At 35.9% G+C, this 15,178-nt stretch overlaps 1 protein-coding gene, 1 long non-coding RNA gene and 1 other non-coding gene across 5 annotated transcripts; 2 read left to right on the top strand and 1 right to left on the bottom strand.

Annotated features, from left to right (window-relative positions):
• The first annotated feature begins 236 nt into the window (after nucleotides 1-236).
• Nucleotides 237-5,267, top strand: LOC115440867. Of its 3 annotated transcripts, XR_005111976.1 has the most exons (5): nucleotides 237-452; nucleotides 1,613-1,776; nucleotides 2,054-2,178; nucleotides 4,653-4,837; nucleotides 4,954-5,267. It is a non-coding gene; the product is annotated as an uncharacterized LOC115440867 (long non-coding RNA). The 3 variants fall into 3 exon arrangements; XR_005111977.1 differs by lacking the exon at nucleotides 1,613-1,776 and having other exon boundaries at nucleotides 436-452; XR_005111978.1 differs by lacking the exons at nucleotides 237-452; nucleotides 1,613-1,776 and adding an exon at nucleotides 1,927-1,949.
• Nucleotides 5,268-7,783: 2,516 nt separating this feature from the next.
• On the top strand, nucleotides 7,784-11,497 carry LOC115440895. The gene is made up of 3 exons (XM_030165394.2): nucleotides 7,784-7,967; nucleotides 9,871-10,085; nucleotides 11,380-11,497. Exons 1-3 carry the CDS (start codon nucleotides 7,861-7,863, stop codon nucleotides 11,463-11,465), a joined length of 408 nt encoding a protein of 135 aa, XP_030021254.1. The 5' UTR covers nucleotides 7,784-7,860; the 3' UTR covers nucleotides 11,466-11,497.
• On the bottom strand, nucleotides 10,697-10,769 carry Trnar-ucu. The gene has a single exon. It is a non-coding gene; the product is annotated as a tRNA-Arg (tRNA).
• Nucleotides 11,498-15,178: the final 3,681 nt, after the last annotated feature.

The raw sequence follows: 15,178 nt of genomic DNA on the forward strand, positions 1-15,178 counted from the left end.
GAAAAATGTGGAACGTATTTACAATGATATATATTTTTTTTATATATATACCCTATTTTATATATCTCAGATTAATAAACCAGTTATTATGAATATGTACATGAACCAAGGAACTGTATGAACCTACTTATAATATTATTTTTACCGCATCCGACATATTTTTTTCAAAGGAAGATAGATTGATTAGAATGTAGGTACCCTCAGAACAATGACAAGTTGGTATCTCAGGTAGGAAGATATAATATTAAAGGCAAATTTGCATCCCAGAAAAGGTCACAGTTGGACTTTTATTCATTGAAAAGAACATTTCATGTGCGGAGTCGCAGACTTCAGGGATACCAGAATAGTAAAATTGATATTGTCAATATTTATGATCGATGTATCCAAATTTAGAAAAAAAAATGTTTATAAAAATTTAGTACAAGCTGAGAAAATTGCTACTACTACGTACAGTTAATTATATATTTTATTAACCACACATTAAGCAAATTAATTACGCCTGTAAGGATACCGGATAAGTACTTACTGTTCTACAACGTTCTACGGTTAATTAACCCAGAAGCATAATATACGAAACAATGTATTGTGGTATAAATTATGAGTAGGTTTTTTTTTTGTGGACTACTTTTGATAACCTGATGCGAGTCGGTTTCAGTTTAAACTCCGGCAGGACAATTTTTAGAAGAGGAGCATTTTATGAATTTAATTGTTGTCATCGTCTCGTGGGCCAATACTAGGATCAGAATAGCGGGGGCGCCGCGTAGAATGAGGAAGAACGCTTCCTCTTCTTATCCAAAGAGATCAGACATGAATAAGCTTGGCCTCAACTATATTGGGGGTAGAAACCAAGCATAATATGATAAGGTTTGGAGGACCGCGAGTGGGCTCGTATCCGGATATTGTGTCTGGGAATCAACCCAAAAGAAATCAAACGGCAATCGCACAAATGATCGCGAAATGTGGTAACGGTGAAGGACAGCTTAGTCCCTGGGGGGTAGTTCCAGGGGTGTATCTGGCCTTCCTTGTTATCAAAGTATATGAAACTAGCTTTTGCCTGCGTCTCCGCACGCGTGAATAAGTTTTCCGCGATAAAAATTTTTTTGGTGAAAGAGTAGTCCAAACGGTCTGGAGTAATATAGGACTTTCCTGTTAGTAAATAATGATTTAAATAGGTTCAGTAGTTCCAGAGATTAGCCCCTATAAACTTACAATCAAACTTTTCCTCTTTGTAATATAGTCTAAAATATGTTGAATACTGGAATATTTCGTTTCCTGACGCGACATACCGTAAAAACTGGAGATTAAAATCAAGAAATATTTCTGTTGTTGGCATATTATTTAATCCGTCATTATACAAACAGCCCATTATTTAAATGTATTCAAAATGGATAATTCTGAAGGTAAATTGTATTATTTCTCTGTTTAGTACTTCGCATCATTATAACTTTTTGATTCTAGGTCTCGCCAGCCCCTTTACATTATAATGCTAATGTGACCAATTGATATAAGCGGTCACGATTATTTTTATTAAACTTCGTTAATTTCCAAAATAACCTTATTAAGGTGATAAGTGTGAAGTGCCCTTTTTTAAATGGTAATATTTATTATTTAGGTATTAGTACAGATGAGTGTCAGAGAAGGGAGGCGAGGTTCCGATATTTGATACCTATCTCGGCCCGCAATAAGTACTCATCTGTTGATTATCGGATCCAGTTGTTGTTCATGTCAGTCGCGTCACTGGATGTTATAAAATGATAGGGAAGCCGATTTTGTTAGGTAAGAACTTCAATTGCCATACTTAATACATACGCGAGGTAAATTAGCAAAATGAGGTTTCCACAGCGCGGTGCAGACGGCGCGGCGCGGCGCGTTTGGCTCGATTCGATAGTCTGTGGCACGTGGGCGCCAAACAGCGTAAACGATCACTGCATTTGTACCCAGGCTAGGCAGTTCGTAAAATAGCTTATTAAACAATTTGCCGACTACGCTTATTTTTGTCGTCGCGTATGGATCATATTTAAGCTTCCTTCACATTTTGCATTGATATTTTCAGATAAACACCTTAGATAAATTATAGTAGTGATGTCGAGCGCACGTGGATTACGTTTGTTGAAATCATTGGAAACATATCGCAAAAAACTACCTGATGTTTATGATTGTTCAACAATTTTGAATAAGGTATGATAAATATGTAATCATTCTTGATATTACATTGTTATTATTTATAAGCTTTTTTTTTATATGTTATATATAAAAGTATTGTTAAATATTGTAATTTTAAACTCTCAACCGACCGTGAGCTTGACATTGTCTACAATTCTAACAGCCCTTCTTTGTAAGGACTAGATGTAGTTGTTGAATTTAGACTCTTACTATTGGTAGATAGAGGTTAGGTTACATCAATCATTGCGTATCGGTCAATTTCGAAACTGATGATAAGATAAAAAAACCTGTTAATCGTATTAGATAAATTACAGATTAAGGTAATCGAGTTAATTCGCTGGTTATAGGATAGTATACGTATCCACTCTGATTAGGATCACCGTACACACACACACACACACACACACACACCATCACGCATTTATCCCCGAAGGGGTATGCAGAGGTGCATTCAGGGCACCCACTTTTCGCCGAGTGTGTTCCATCCCAGGATGTGATAGGGGGCGAGCCCATCGCCATATCGGGGACAAATTCCAGACTCTGGGCTGATATTGAGCAGAAAAACCCAATTATCACTTTGCCCGACCCGGGATTCGAACCCAGGACCTCAGAGCGCTGCCGTACCGCGCATGCAGTATAATTACGCCACCGAGACAGTCACACCATCACCGTACATAAGGTTTGAAATCTACTATAGTGGTTTACATAAGTGTGTCGCGTTCTGGGTTCAGTCTGTATATCCGGTTTCGAACAGGCCGGCAAAATTGTGTCGACTGGCGATAGGTAGACATCTCTTACCAGTCAATATTTTCAAGCCACCCTTTTACCATCAAGTGTTAAAAGAAACTGTGCCTTGTGCATATACAATAAATTAGGTAGATACTTGAGTACCCCTACCCAGTTGTGTGAGCAATATTTGTGGTTTGTATAGTAGTAATCTTTGACCTAATCAGTAATATCGTTTAGCTCTACCAAGGACACCCAGAAGGCTAATTGAACATATATGCTTCAAGAAATTGATATTTTAATGTTAAAATCCCTCAGATTAAGAAATTTCTAATTAATTCCGTCCATAATTTGTGAGTTTCAGCTAATTTGTTATTGCTATCTCTGACACAGTGTAACTTATTTCTTATTTTACTTTTAAGTATGTAGTGTTCACTTCTAGAAAGTCGAGCACCCGGTTATGTTCTTAACTATACTTTCCGCGTGTCTCCTAAACACCGCACGAAATCTTGACTAAGTTTCTCCGGACTCCCGGAGACCTGCAGGGAGATTCCGTGGAATTATAGGGCCATGATAGAAAATCACTTCTCCACATAAATAAATGAATCCCTCCTCGCCGCATTTCAGCCCATTTCAACAGAGATCAGCCAGGAACGCAAGAGATATAGTGCACAGCCGTGTGCTCAATATACAGGTGTACTCCCTATACCTTCATTTTCATAGTGCGGTGAGACGGCAATCCGACATTTCCCGAGAGAGATCACGTGCAGGACCAACGGCTTAACGTATTTTGCTAGGCACGTGTGGATAAACACTACCATCTTTATGCCTCGGAGATGCTACTGACTGCCTTTTATAGAACCACTAAGATTCGAACCCATGACCACAGCGCGATAGTCTTACTCGTACCACGTACGCATTACAGCTATGCCACAGAGGCATTAAAGGTTAATATATTTCATACAGCAGCAAAGCCTTTTAAAATATATAAAAAAAGAACCGCCTTTGATGTTGCACACATATGACACATACGGCGAATAAATGTCCTAGCTACCTACATACCCTTTTGGCGTAAAGACGTGATGAGTTTTTTTATTAACATTTTACAAATGTTAATAAAAAAACTCATTAAATTAATTCAAAACAATTAAATTACATCTAATTTAATTGTTAAATACCGAGCGTTATTTTTTTTAAAAAATACATCATAGAGCAATAAAGTTACTTACTGATAAAAAACAAAAAATATTCACTGAATAAAAACCTTACGGGTTTTTTGTTCCCTCCGAATATTGCCGTGTTAAAATTGCTATAAACTACTCAAATGTACATTTAATATCTCGAATAAAAGATAACATCGTATTGTCACTCGTAGCAATTTACATAATACTTTATACCATTGTTATTTACGTATTTTCCGTTGGTATCTGATCAGATTTTGTCATTTTAAAAATTAAAGTGTATGTAAATATTGTCTGATAAAGGATTGTTGTTTTCTTTTATACGTATTATCATAAGGTGCCTATTTACTTTATTAACATTTTTTTTCCCACAGTGTTGCCTATGTAAAAAACGTTGTTCCGAGATAAAAGTACCGCTTTATATTTTCCAGGAATAAAAACCTATAGCATTCAGGAATGGTGTATTATCACTTACTAGGTTCTTTACTGCCACGGCTTGCACGTGCTGCAACGAATTAAGGTGCAAAATTCAATAAAAATCTTCAAAATCCGCATTAGCTTTATAATCTTTTTTGTTTTCAGGTAAATATAATATCAATGTCTCAAGGATGTACAAAAAGTTCGTTCACAGTGGATAAATCGATGTGCAACGGTGGGTTTACTTTGCATGGGGGATACATAGCATCCATAGTGGATGTCCTATCTTTCTATTCTATTCTCAGCCACAGAAACGGTAAAATTTCCTGGACAACTAACTTGAATGTCGAGTAAGTATTTTCTTAGGCAGATAAACAATGTTCTAATACTAATTAGTAACTAATTATGTATGTATATAATTCATGTCTGCCTTAAGTATTTTTATTAATAGCCGTATTTTTTCTAGTTATTTGAAATCGGCAGCAATCGGTCAAAAAGTAACCGTAGAAACAAAACTACAAATGAATGGTAACATTCCTATAACGGAAACAAGTTTATTTGACGAATCCGGCACAGTGTTGGCAAGAGGTACTGCCTCTTTCAAAGCAGGCAATGAAGAATTACAAATTATGCTCAAAAAGTTAATTGGTTTCGATGTGTATGAAAATGAATGTTAAAAATGAATGTACCATTTTGGTGGAATTTTAATTTGTCACACTTGCTATATACTTATTATGGACCGGCTGAAGGACATGTATCCATGGCTATGAATAAATTAATTAAAAAAAAAACCTATTATGGAAGAGGACATTTTCGCGCGAATAATAATTTTGAACCCGCGAAGATAATATATATTGTCGCTGTTCCAGACAAATAGATTTTGTTTTTTTTTACGGCAAAAATAAAAATAAACTAAATATTAAATATGTTGCTGTAATTTTAACCCACTTAAAAAAAGAAGAAGATTTTATCTTCCCCTGTTTGTATTTATATTTGTTTATGTGTTAAACCGTAGAGCGATTTTTTGTCAAAAATAAATTTGAAAAGGTAATTTAAAAATATTTCGCAATGGCATATAGGGCCAATTTTTTAATAAGATGTTAGTAATATATGAAAAAGCGACGATAGCCTAGTTGGGTATGGAACGGTCTGCCGAGACGAATGTCCGCAGGTTCAAATCCCAAGGGCACACACCTCTGATTTTTCTAAAATCATGTGTGTATTCTTTGTGAATTTATCGTTCGCTTTAACGGTGAAGGAAAACATCGTGAGGAAACCTGCACATCTGAGAAGTTCCTCTATAGGAATTTCGAAGGTGTGTGAAGTCTACCAATCCGCACTAGGTCAGCGTGGTGGACTAAGGCCTAATCCCTCTCAGTAGTAGAGGAGGCCCGTGCTCAGCAGTGGGCAAGTATATAATACAGGGCTAATATTATATATTATATTATATAGTAATATATTATTGTATAATGAATAGAGACATAAATATAAAACCTGATGGACTCATCTTTTTATATCAGTTCATGAATCATGTCACAATTAAATAAAATATGGCGAACTGTGTTTTTTTAAACCAATAAATATAATTTACACTTGAGTACTATTAAATTATTAAGAGCAGTAAAATATTTCGAAGGTTGAATGATTCTTTTTAAGGCGATACCTCAAGGTCCATTTTCATACATTTTGTTTCACCTTTAATCTGGGTAACTAAACAAGTATTGGCAAGTAAAGAATTTAAATTCACGTCTAGTTAGTGATTAGTTCTCGCAGTTGAAAGAAAAACGTAAAAATCTATACTATTATATAAAGCTGAAGAGTTTGTTTGTTTGTTTGTTTGTTTGAACGCGCTAATCTCAGGAACTACCAGTTCAAACTGAAAAATTCTTTTTGCGTTGGATAGCCCTTTGTTCGTGGAGTGCTATAGGCTATATATCATCACGCTATACCCAATAGGAGCGGAGCAGTAATGGCCAATCTCAGGAAATACCGGTCCAAACTGAAAAATTCTTTTTGCGTTGGATAGCCCTTTGTTCGTGGAGTACTATAGGCTATATATATATCATCACGCTATACCCATTAGGAGCAGAGCAGTAAAAGCTAATCTCAGGAACTACCGGTCCAAATTGAAAAAATATTTTTGCGTTGGATAGCCCTTTGTTTGTGGAGTGGTCTTAGTTATATATCATCACGCTATGACCAATAGGAGCGGAGCAGTAATGGCTAATCTCAGGAACTACCGGTCCAAACTGAAAAAATATTTTTGCGTTGGATAGCCTTTTGTTCGTGGAGTGCTGTAGGATATATATCATCACGCTATACCCAATAGGAGCAGAGCAGTAATGGCTAATCTCAGGAACTACCGGTTCGAACTAAAAAAATCATTTTGTATTGGATAGCCCTTTGTTCGTGAAGTGCTATAGGCTATATATCATCACGCTATGACCAACAGGAGCAAAGCAGTAATGGCTAATCTCAGAAACTAGGAGTTTGAACTGAATAATTATTTTTGTGTTGGATAGCCCTTTGTTCCTGGAATGCTATAGGCTATATATATCATCACGCTATGCCCAATAGGAGCGGAGCAGTAATCGCTAATCTCAGGAACTACCGGTTCGAACTGAAAAAAAAAAATTGTGTTGGATAGCCCTTTGTTCCTGGAGTGCTATAGGTTATATATCGTCACGCTATGACCAATAGGAGCGGAGCAGTAATGAAACATGTTGCAAAAACGGGGACAATTTATTAGTTTTGAGAGCGTCCGTTGCGTGCGCTGCGTAAACGGTTAAAGTTATGCAACAATGATGTATGACGGGATTGTTCCTCTTAAAAAGTTCTAAAAAATATATTATAAAACAAAGTCCCCCGCTGCATCCGTCTGCCTAAACGTATTAAACTCAAAAACTACCCAACGTATTAAGATGAAATTTGGTATGGAGATAGTTTAAGACCCTGGGAAGAACATAGGCTCCCGGGAAACTACTACTTTTATAACGGAATACTTTAGCCTGAAAAACTTTATAACGCGGGCGGAGCCGCGGGCAAAAGCTAGTAATTAATAATCATGGATATTTCGGCCTTTAAAATTTAATATGACGAAATTTTAAAGGCCGAAATATCCATGATTATTAATTATTTTTACGTTTTTCTTTCAACTGCGAGAACTAATCACTAACTAGACGTGAATTTAAATTCTTTACTTGCCAATACTTGTTTAGTTACCCAGATTAAAGGTGAAACAAAATGTATGAAAATGGACCTTGAGGTATCGCCTTAACTTAAATAAAATTAAAAACAAACACCTTCAAATAAAGAACGCGAACAATACCGACAATACCGACTACCTTCGCCTCACGTAAAAATCAAAGTAAACATGTTTATGCACGATAAAGGAGTTTTCATATTTGGAATAAGAATTGTGGAAACTAGGAGGGACGCTATATCTCGTCTGCCTTTGGAGCTGTCGTGGAAGATATTTTCGTAAGTAACTCCTTGTTAGCGATGCAGACACATATTTTAAAGTAATCTGATTAGGTTTTTCGATGCGGTTCGTGCCAGACCGCGTACCGCTGCTTTTTGTTTTCTTTTGTTTTAAATTTAGTTCTTGTTGTTACCACGCTGCTTAAATAATACTCTTGGGTGTTTAATACACAGTACATACTTATTTATTATTATATTAATATATAAGTACTAATTATTTAATGTAATAATTAATAAGCAAGTGCCTGTTTATTTACTATAGTACTAATACTGTTTAAGTACTATTTCGTGGAAATAAACCATATATACTTATTTTTAATGCACATGGCGCAAACATGGGTTTATTTACGTCAAGTATATAAAAAAAACAATGAAAAAAATGTTTCGGGAAAATCGCGTTTTCTCGAACTATAAAGATAAAATTAAGAACAAAACCTGATCTAAATACAAAATTTTATACAAATCTGTTCAGCTGTTTCTGCGTTTACTTCTGACAAAGATAAAAAAAAAAAAAACATCCAAACCCTTTTACAAACTTTTGCATTTATAATATTATTAAAATAAGATAAGATTATATTATTAGATAATTATAAATTTAAAATATTATGTAAGATACTAATGTTAAATTTTATTTATATTTGTCTGAAGAACAAATTTGTTTTATTACAGCTGGTTTTTTTTATATATTGACTTTAGTTATTAACATCGTTTTCAGAACTGGAATCTGTAACTGAGTTTTTTGAGATGTCCACATTATATTCATTAGATAAAAAGTTCATAGGCGTTGTAGTCAAGTAGCAGCACGGCCGGCTGTTAAATTTTCGCACGGTTTCGAAAAACGGGACAATTTTGTGTCCCCGAGTTTTTTGCGGGGACACCGGGACAGATTACGGAAAAACGGGACGGTCCCGTTCAAAACGGGACGTCTGGTCACGTTATGTATATACCTAAATATTACAAACTTTACCTAGAAGTACCTATCTAAGTATATTTACGTAGGCTCGTCAAAACATCCAAGAAAAATGTGTTTTCTAATGTCTGGGTGCGTATTGTAAAGTGTTCTAGATACCGGCTATTGTATTTTATTACGTAGACATGTCAAAACTAGAGGTAACATCCAAGAAAGAATGTATTCTGTAAAATCTGTCTAGGTGACAGTGGCGGAGCGTCCATACAACCAGATTCCTACCGGTTTCCTTTTTAGGTTCATTAACGTTTGTCTTATTTTTTGTTTTTTGTCAAATTGGTTGCGATATGATAATTAAGGTGATTTTTTTGCCTGGAGTTACCTTTTGCATAATTTCAACCTTCGCTACTGCTGGGTGAGTATTGTAATGTGTTTTAGATGCTCGTTATATAGGCTATACCTAATCACTAGATGTAAAATAAAGTGATTTGAGAACAGAAAAGAATTTTATATAATCATAACGTTAAATTTCGTATTTATTATTATATTTCATTTGAATTTGGGATTGCTTGATAGATAACCATCTCGGGTGCACGTACGTAAGCCGACAGTACTTCTTTTCAGCCTTTTAAGTAACTTGTTGATGGCCATAAAAATAATAACAAATTAATGTCCAAAGTGGAATCTCCTGATATCTGACATTCTTAGAAAAGGCTAGGTCAAAAGTACATTGAACCGGAGGGAATGCATGAAATGATTCATGAAGGTGGAGGAAGCGAGAGAAATATGCCAATTTTTTTCAATTTGGCAAATCATTGTCTCTGCCTACCCCTATGGGACAGAGGCGTGATAATATTTATGTATGTATGTATGTATGAAACTTCCTTATCCTATTATCGTTCTCATTACTTTTAAACTACTTGTACCAGAAGAGCCATCATTCATAATAATGACACTATATTCTAGTCCTAATTACACCTTATTTCTTCCAATCAGCTATCTAGACAAGTTGTCGCTGCGCAATGCAAAACATTCGCACAAAACATGGGCGCGAATCATTTTAGCCGATAGGAAACTGCGGAGTCGACTGAACAAATTCGAATTGGCCGATAAACTGGGTTCCGAGAGCTTGGCGAAATTCTACAAACGAAATAAAAGGAAATTGAAAAAGGAAATGGGCAAAAATTACTTGCCGCGGTGTGAAGACGCAGGTAATCTTGGAATTATTATTATCGGTTTGATTTGGACAGATGTTTGGGGAGATAGGACCTTGATGGGATGATCGTCTATTGCGGAAAATGGGAACATAAGAAATGATTGGTCAATTAGTGCTGGGTTTTTGTTGGTAGATGCATTGACTGCTAGTTTAACCTCTTCGCAAGAAGCAATCTAATTTATGTTTTTAGTTATACATCTACGTACTCCATATTCATTGAAAAATAATGTAAAACGAGTTAAATTTACACTTTTCTTTTCATACTTAATGGTTATTGCATAATAAACGGCGCATTATCGTCATAACAAATTACTGTTTCGCGTTTTATTATTGTAATGTTTATAAATGGAATTAAAATGACTCCTGACTGTAAAAGAATTTGGTTGTTTTCTTATGTTTACGCGAATGTTAGGCATTGAAATAAAACTACTTTTGGGACGACCATGAATGTCTTCGAAACATTGGTAGCAAATTATAATTAAAAAAACCGCGATATTAACCGAAAAATAGTTTTATCATTAGAATTTGGTGACAGATCATATAAGATGTATTTTTTGGGTATCAAACAAGTTAGTTCAGTGACCTAATTTAAAAAAGCAGTTCAAGCATCCCTGGTGGGGATCGAACCCACGACCTTTGGATTAGAAGTCCAACGCGCTATCCTCTGCGCCACAGGGACATGTGTGTTGCCATTCGTAGTTACTAGTTAAAACCTTAGAGACTTGGGAAAAACAGTTTGTTTGTCGATACCGACACTAACCCCTATAGTTATGTTTTTTGCAATTGAATATGACGAGTATGTTGCTCGTCTGATTGTAAACGATACGATCATCCATAAATTTATCAACACCATCAAGAATTTTGAATAGAATATTTGTTAATTTCCAAAACCAATAGGGCCATTTTCTAGAACTGGAAAACCCACAGAGAGCAGTTATTGTTTTTGTTACCAAATTCCCAAGGGTTCTAAGATAGTAAAACTAAAATTTATGCCGTTTTAAATAATACTTGTTTTTTGTGCGTTTTCCTTGCGTTCCTGTAGATAAGACGTGATCAATGGCTTTTTTTTGTTATGTTTAAAAATGAATTTCTGATGTTAAAGTACCAAAAGCTTTAATGGTAATTGAAATTATAAACAGGATTATTGTTGATTATATTAACGATTAAGAAATTAATTTAAAACATTTTCTGTATGAGAACTTAAAAAAATCTGATAACAATATTTTATAACCACATTGTTTTTTGGTTTCTCTCTTGTTATAATATGTAAAAAAAAAATATGATTTCAGTTCAATCAACGAAAACAATGATTGCGAAATCGAAAAGAGCAGGAGAAGCCTTAGTGATTCATATGAAGCGCTATAAACTATTTTAACACTTCGAAGTGTGAAATATATGACTCAAATACATACTTGTTTTATTTTATGATGACGGTATCCCACGTTTTTTTTATTGCTTTGAATGACGAGACAAGCTAACCTTTCGCCTGATGGTAAGTGATACGACCGCCCATAAACAGTAGAAACACCATCCAATATTTTGAATTACAAAGTATTGTTTGATATACCACAGCGCTCGCCATTCTAAGACATGAGATGTTAAGTCTTATTATGTCTAGTACTTACACTGGCTACAATGAATTTCTCACGTTAAATTTCCTATCCAAAAATTAAATACCGGATCTTTTTTTATATACAAATAGCTGGTATTAGGTGCCTAAGACTTATAATTGTACAAAAATGTACTTATAATTGTACAAAAAACTCGAAAGCAATATTTTAGAAATAGTCAGGCTTTATTCCGTCTACGAGGTATATCCATATTTTTCTAATTACGGGCGTTCTATTGAAAAGTAGTATTGATAGTTACATAGGTAAAACAGTCCAAAATGCCTATTTACCTATACGGCTTTCAAAACTACCCTTCCATTAGAAAGCCCCTAATTCCAAAAAGACGGATTTGTCCACTTTGATTGAATAGGGACCATTACTATAATGCAGAAGATACTTCGCGAATTTTTACAATCGATAACAATATTTCGTCAGGAATTAAAATTTTAACCATTGAGGTAAGTACTAGTAATATTTTTTTTTGGGTGATCTAGAAGTCAACATAATGTTTCCGTCCATAATTTATACTAAATTATCATGCTTTCTATGGGCATAACGTTTGATGCAATTATGAGATAGTCCTAACTATATGTTATTTTCAATAACTTTCAATAACATATTATTGGAGCTCTCAATTATCTTTAGTGGAATCGTCATACTGTGTTTCAACTTGCCAACTTTTATAGAAAACTTAAGCGGAGTTTGATTATCAAGGAAACTTGCAGAAGTTATCTTCCGTAGATAGACACGTCAAGCTGTCTTCTGTTTATGATACTTGTGTAACTTGCTCGGAGTCATATGTATGTATTTATTGAAATGTTGCTACTAGTGTAAACGTATCTGGGAGTTCTTGAACAATATATTCCTGCGAGGACTTACTAAACAATAAACATAGCTTTAGATTGAGTTTATCTAGTTATTTCGTTTATATATTAATTAGGTTACTTTCCAATGTTAGATTTTGTTAATTATTTTATATGTAAAATAATGCGAAAAAGAAAATCTGTGAAATCAGTATCAAAAGTAGTTGAAAAATAAAGCAGTACTTATTTGAATATTGTTGTGAGCAAAAGTGGGGGTGAGATGGATTTATTATGCTATCTCTTTCTCACGCACGCACCATTATGGTTGGTGCCACTTGGTGACGTCAATTTGCCAGTTACGTTCTTCGACAGCTACTCCTTCCACTTATCAAAGTTCTATAACTTATTTGATATTGTGTGGATTTTGAAAAATATTTTTCCCCTAGATTTTAAACGAGTAACTTATTTGATAAATGTTTTAAAAAAAGTCAATACCTCTATTCACACCACTTAAAGGTATCTACTGTCGCGTTTGCTAAAAATGGATTTTGAACAAAAATACCAACTGTTTATAACGCGTTCGTGTTGCGAGTCATAAACATGATCATAAAGCAAATATTTGTTATTAGCACTAGTCGATTTCTGTGGCTTTGCTTTATATAAATTAGTTGAAGACATTATTCACTCAGTATAGTAGAAGCAGCAGACTGGAAGTTCCCGGGTTCAAATGGTAGGCCGAGTAACACTGTATGGAATTTACAAATTATGTGGTATTATGCGACTGTTTGTAAAATTTAATCCGAAATCTTTTACAATATGTGCAAAAAATGCTCGTGGTAACGCCATTCAAATAAGAAGATGGAAAAATAGTTGATAAAATAATACACAGAACAATATTTTTCATAAGTAGATATTTTTGTGTTCTGAGTTTGTAAAGGCGACAAAGTTTAATATCGACAGAGTTTTTATTATCAACATTTATTAATGCTTTTACTAAATAATATTTAACACAATATTACGTATCTGTACTCTGTAGATCAAGAGTTTTGTGTCTCGATCACCCAATTTTATTCTCACAGAATTTTGACCACACCAACTGTGTATATAAAACGTTTGTACGGATAAAAATATGATACAAAACACACAAACACAATAACAAACAGACAAAAGCTAAGCTAAAATAAGTAAAGTTCGTGTTAAACAACAATAAGTCATGCATAACTCGCATTCGCCACGGCGAGTTTACTTCATTTCGCTAAGTGAACATAACTGCACGTTTATGTAAATAGAAAACTGAGTAAGTGCATGAATTGCCATTTGTGAACTGTAATGGGCACTTTTCTAGTATTTGGTTGGAATGCACTGGCTAGGTTTGGTGTTATTTATCTTTGGATGGAGAAAAAATTAATACATACATAACATCACGCATTTTATCCCCGAAGGGGTATGCAGTGGCGCAACTAGGGCACCCACTTTTCGCCAAGTATGTTCCGTCCCATGATGTGATAGGGGGCGAGCCTATCGCCATATCGGGCACAAATTCCAGACTCCGGGCTGATACTGAGTAGAAAAACCCAAATATCACTTTGCCCGACCCGGGATTCGAACCCAGGACCTCAGAGCGCTATTGTACCGGACATGCAATACAACTACGCCACCGAGGCAGTAAAAAATTAATATCATTTATTATTATTTTTTATAAGTGCACGTCAAAGTAATCCAACTGCACCTGATGGTACGTGAAGTGCGAGACGAGAGATGATACCTCGGTAGTCGACACAATTATGCCGGCCTGTTGGAACCGGATATATACAGGCTGATCTTGGGCTGCCTTGGTGGCGTAGTTGTAGTGCATGCGCGGTACAACAGCGCTCTGAGGTCCTGGGTTCGAATCCCGGGTCAGGCAAAGTGATATTTGGGTATTTCGATTCAGTATTAGCCCGGAGTTTGGAATTAATGCCCGATTTGGCGATAGGCTCGTCGCCTATCACATCATGGGTCGGAACACACTTAGCGAAAAGCTGGTGCCCTGGTTGCGGCTGTGCATAGCCCCTTAGGGGATAAATGCGTGATGTTGTGTGTGTCATTTTGAAACGCGACATACGTACGTGGGCCACTATGACGGGCGTTAACACTTTGTATACCCCCCTGAGGCAATTCTTGTGCGCTTGGTCTCCACACCAAATGCACGCCCCTGCATGGGGGAACATTTGTCGCGACCCTAGGCGCACAGCTCGTGCGTTGGTTGCTAAATTCACATTGAGGTCTGTCCAAGGGTTCGTGAACATTTCCCTTCCCTTCCTTCCAACCATCCTAAGAACTCTTATTACTCCTCTTCTCTTCCTTCCCTCTATCCCCTCCCTTCTTCCTCCCGGGCTCTAAGACTGTCTAGCTGGATGCTACCGAGCCTCTAGTGATAGCGGTAGGGCCCACCAGCTCATCATGGGGCTACCGTGGTTGCTAAGCCGGGGTATCGCTTGTACAACGTTAGCAGGGTACCCCCGGTGATAACCACGGCAGTTCCCCAAAAAAGCAATATGACCGCCCATAAACAGTAGCAACATCATATAGAACTTTAAATTACAAATTACTGTGGCGCACTCTATTGCGCTCGTCACCCTTAGATATAAGGTGTTAAGTCTCATAATGCTCACTGGTCAGGTATTTATGCTGGC

This window comes from Manduca sexta, chromosome 8, assembly GCF_014839805.1.
Source record: "Manduca sexta isolate Smith_Timp_Sample1 chromosome 8, JHU_Msex_v1.0, whole genome shotgun sequence".
NCBI lineage: Eukaryota > Metazoa > Arthropoda > Insecta > Lepidoptera > Sphingidae > Manduca > Manduca sexta.

What these genes read in the sequence shown, in the direction of transcription:
- LOC115440895 (XM_030165394.2), top strand. Translation starts at nt 7,861, where the DNA reads ATGTTTATGCACGATAAAGGAGTTTTCATATTTGGAATAAGAATTGTG. An exon ending in CTGTCGTGGAAGATATTTTC is followed by an intron (nt 7,968 to 9,870) that starts GTAAGTAACTCC and finishes TCTTCCAATCAG; the next exon opens with CTATCTAGACAAGTTGTCGC. An exon ending in GCCGCGGTGTGAAGACGCAG is followed by an intron (nt 10,086 to 11,379) that starts GTAATCTTGGAA and finishes ATATGATTTCAG; the next exon opens with TTCAATCAACGAAAACAATG.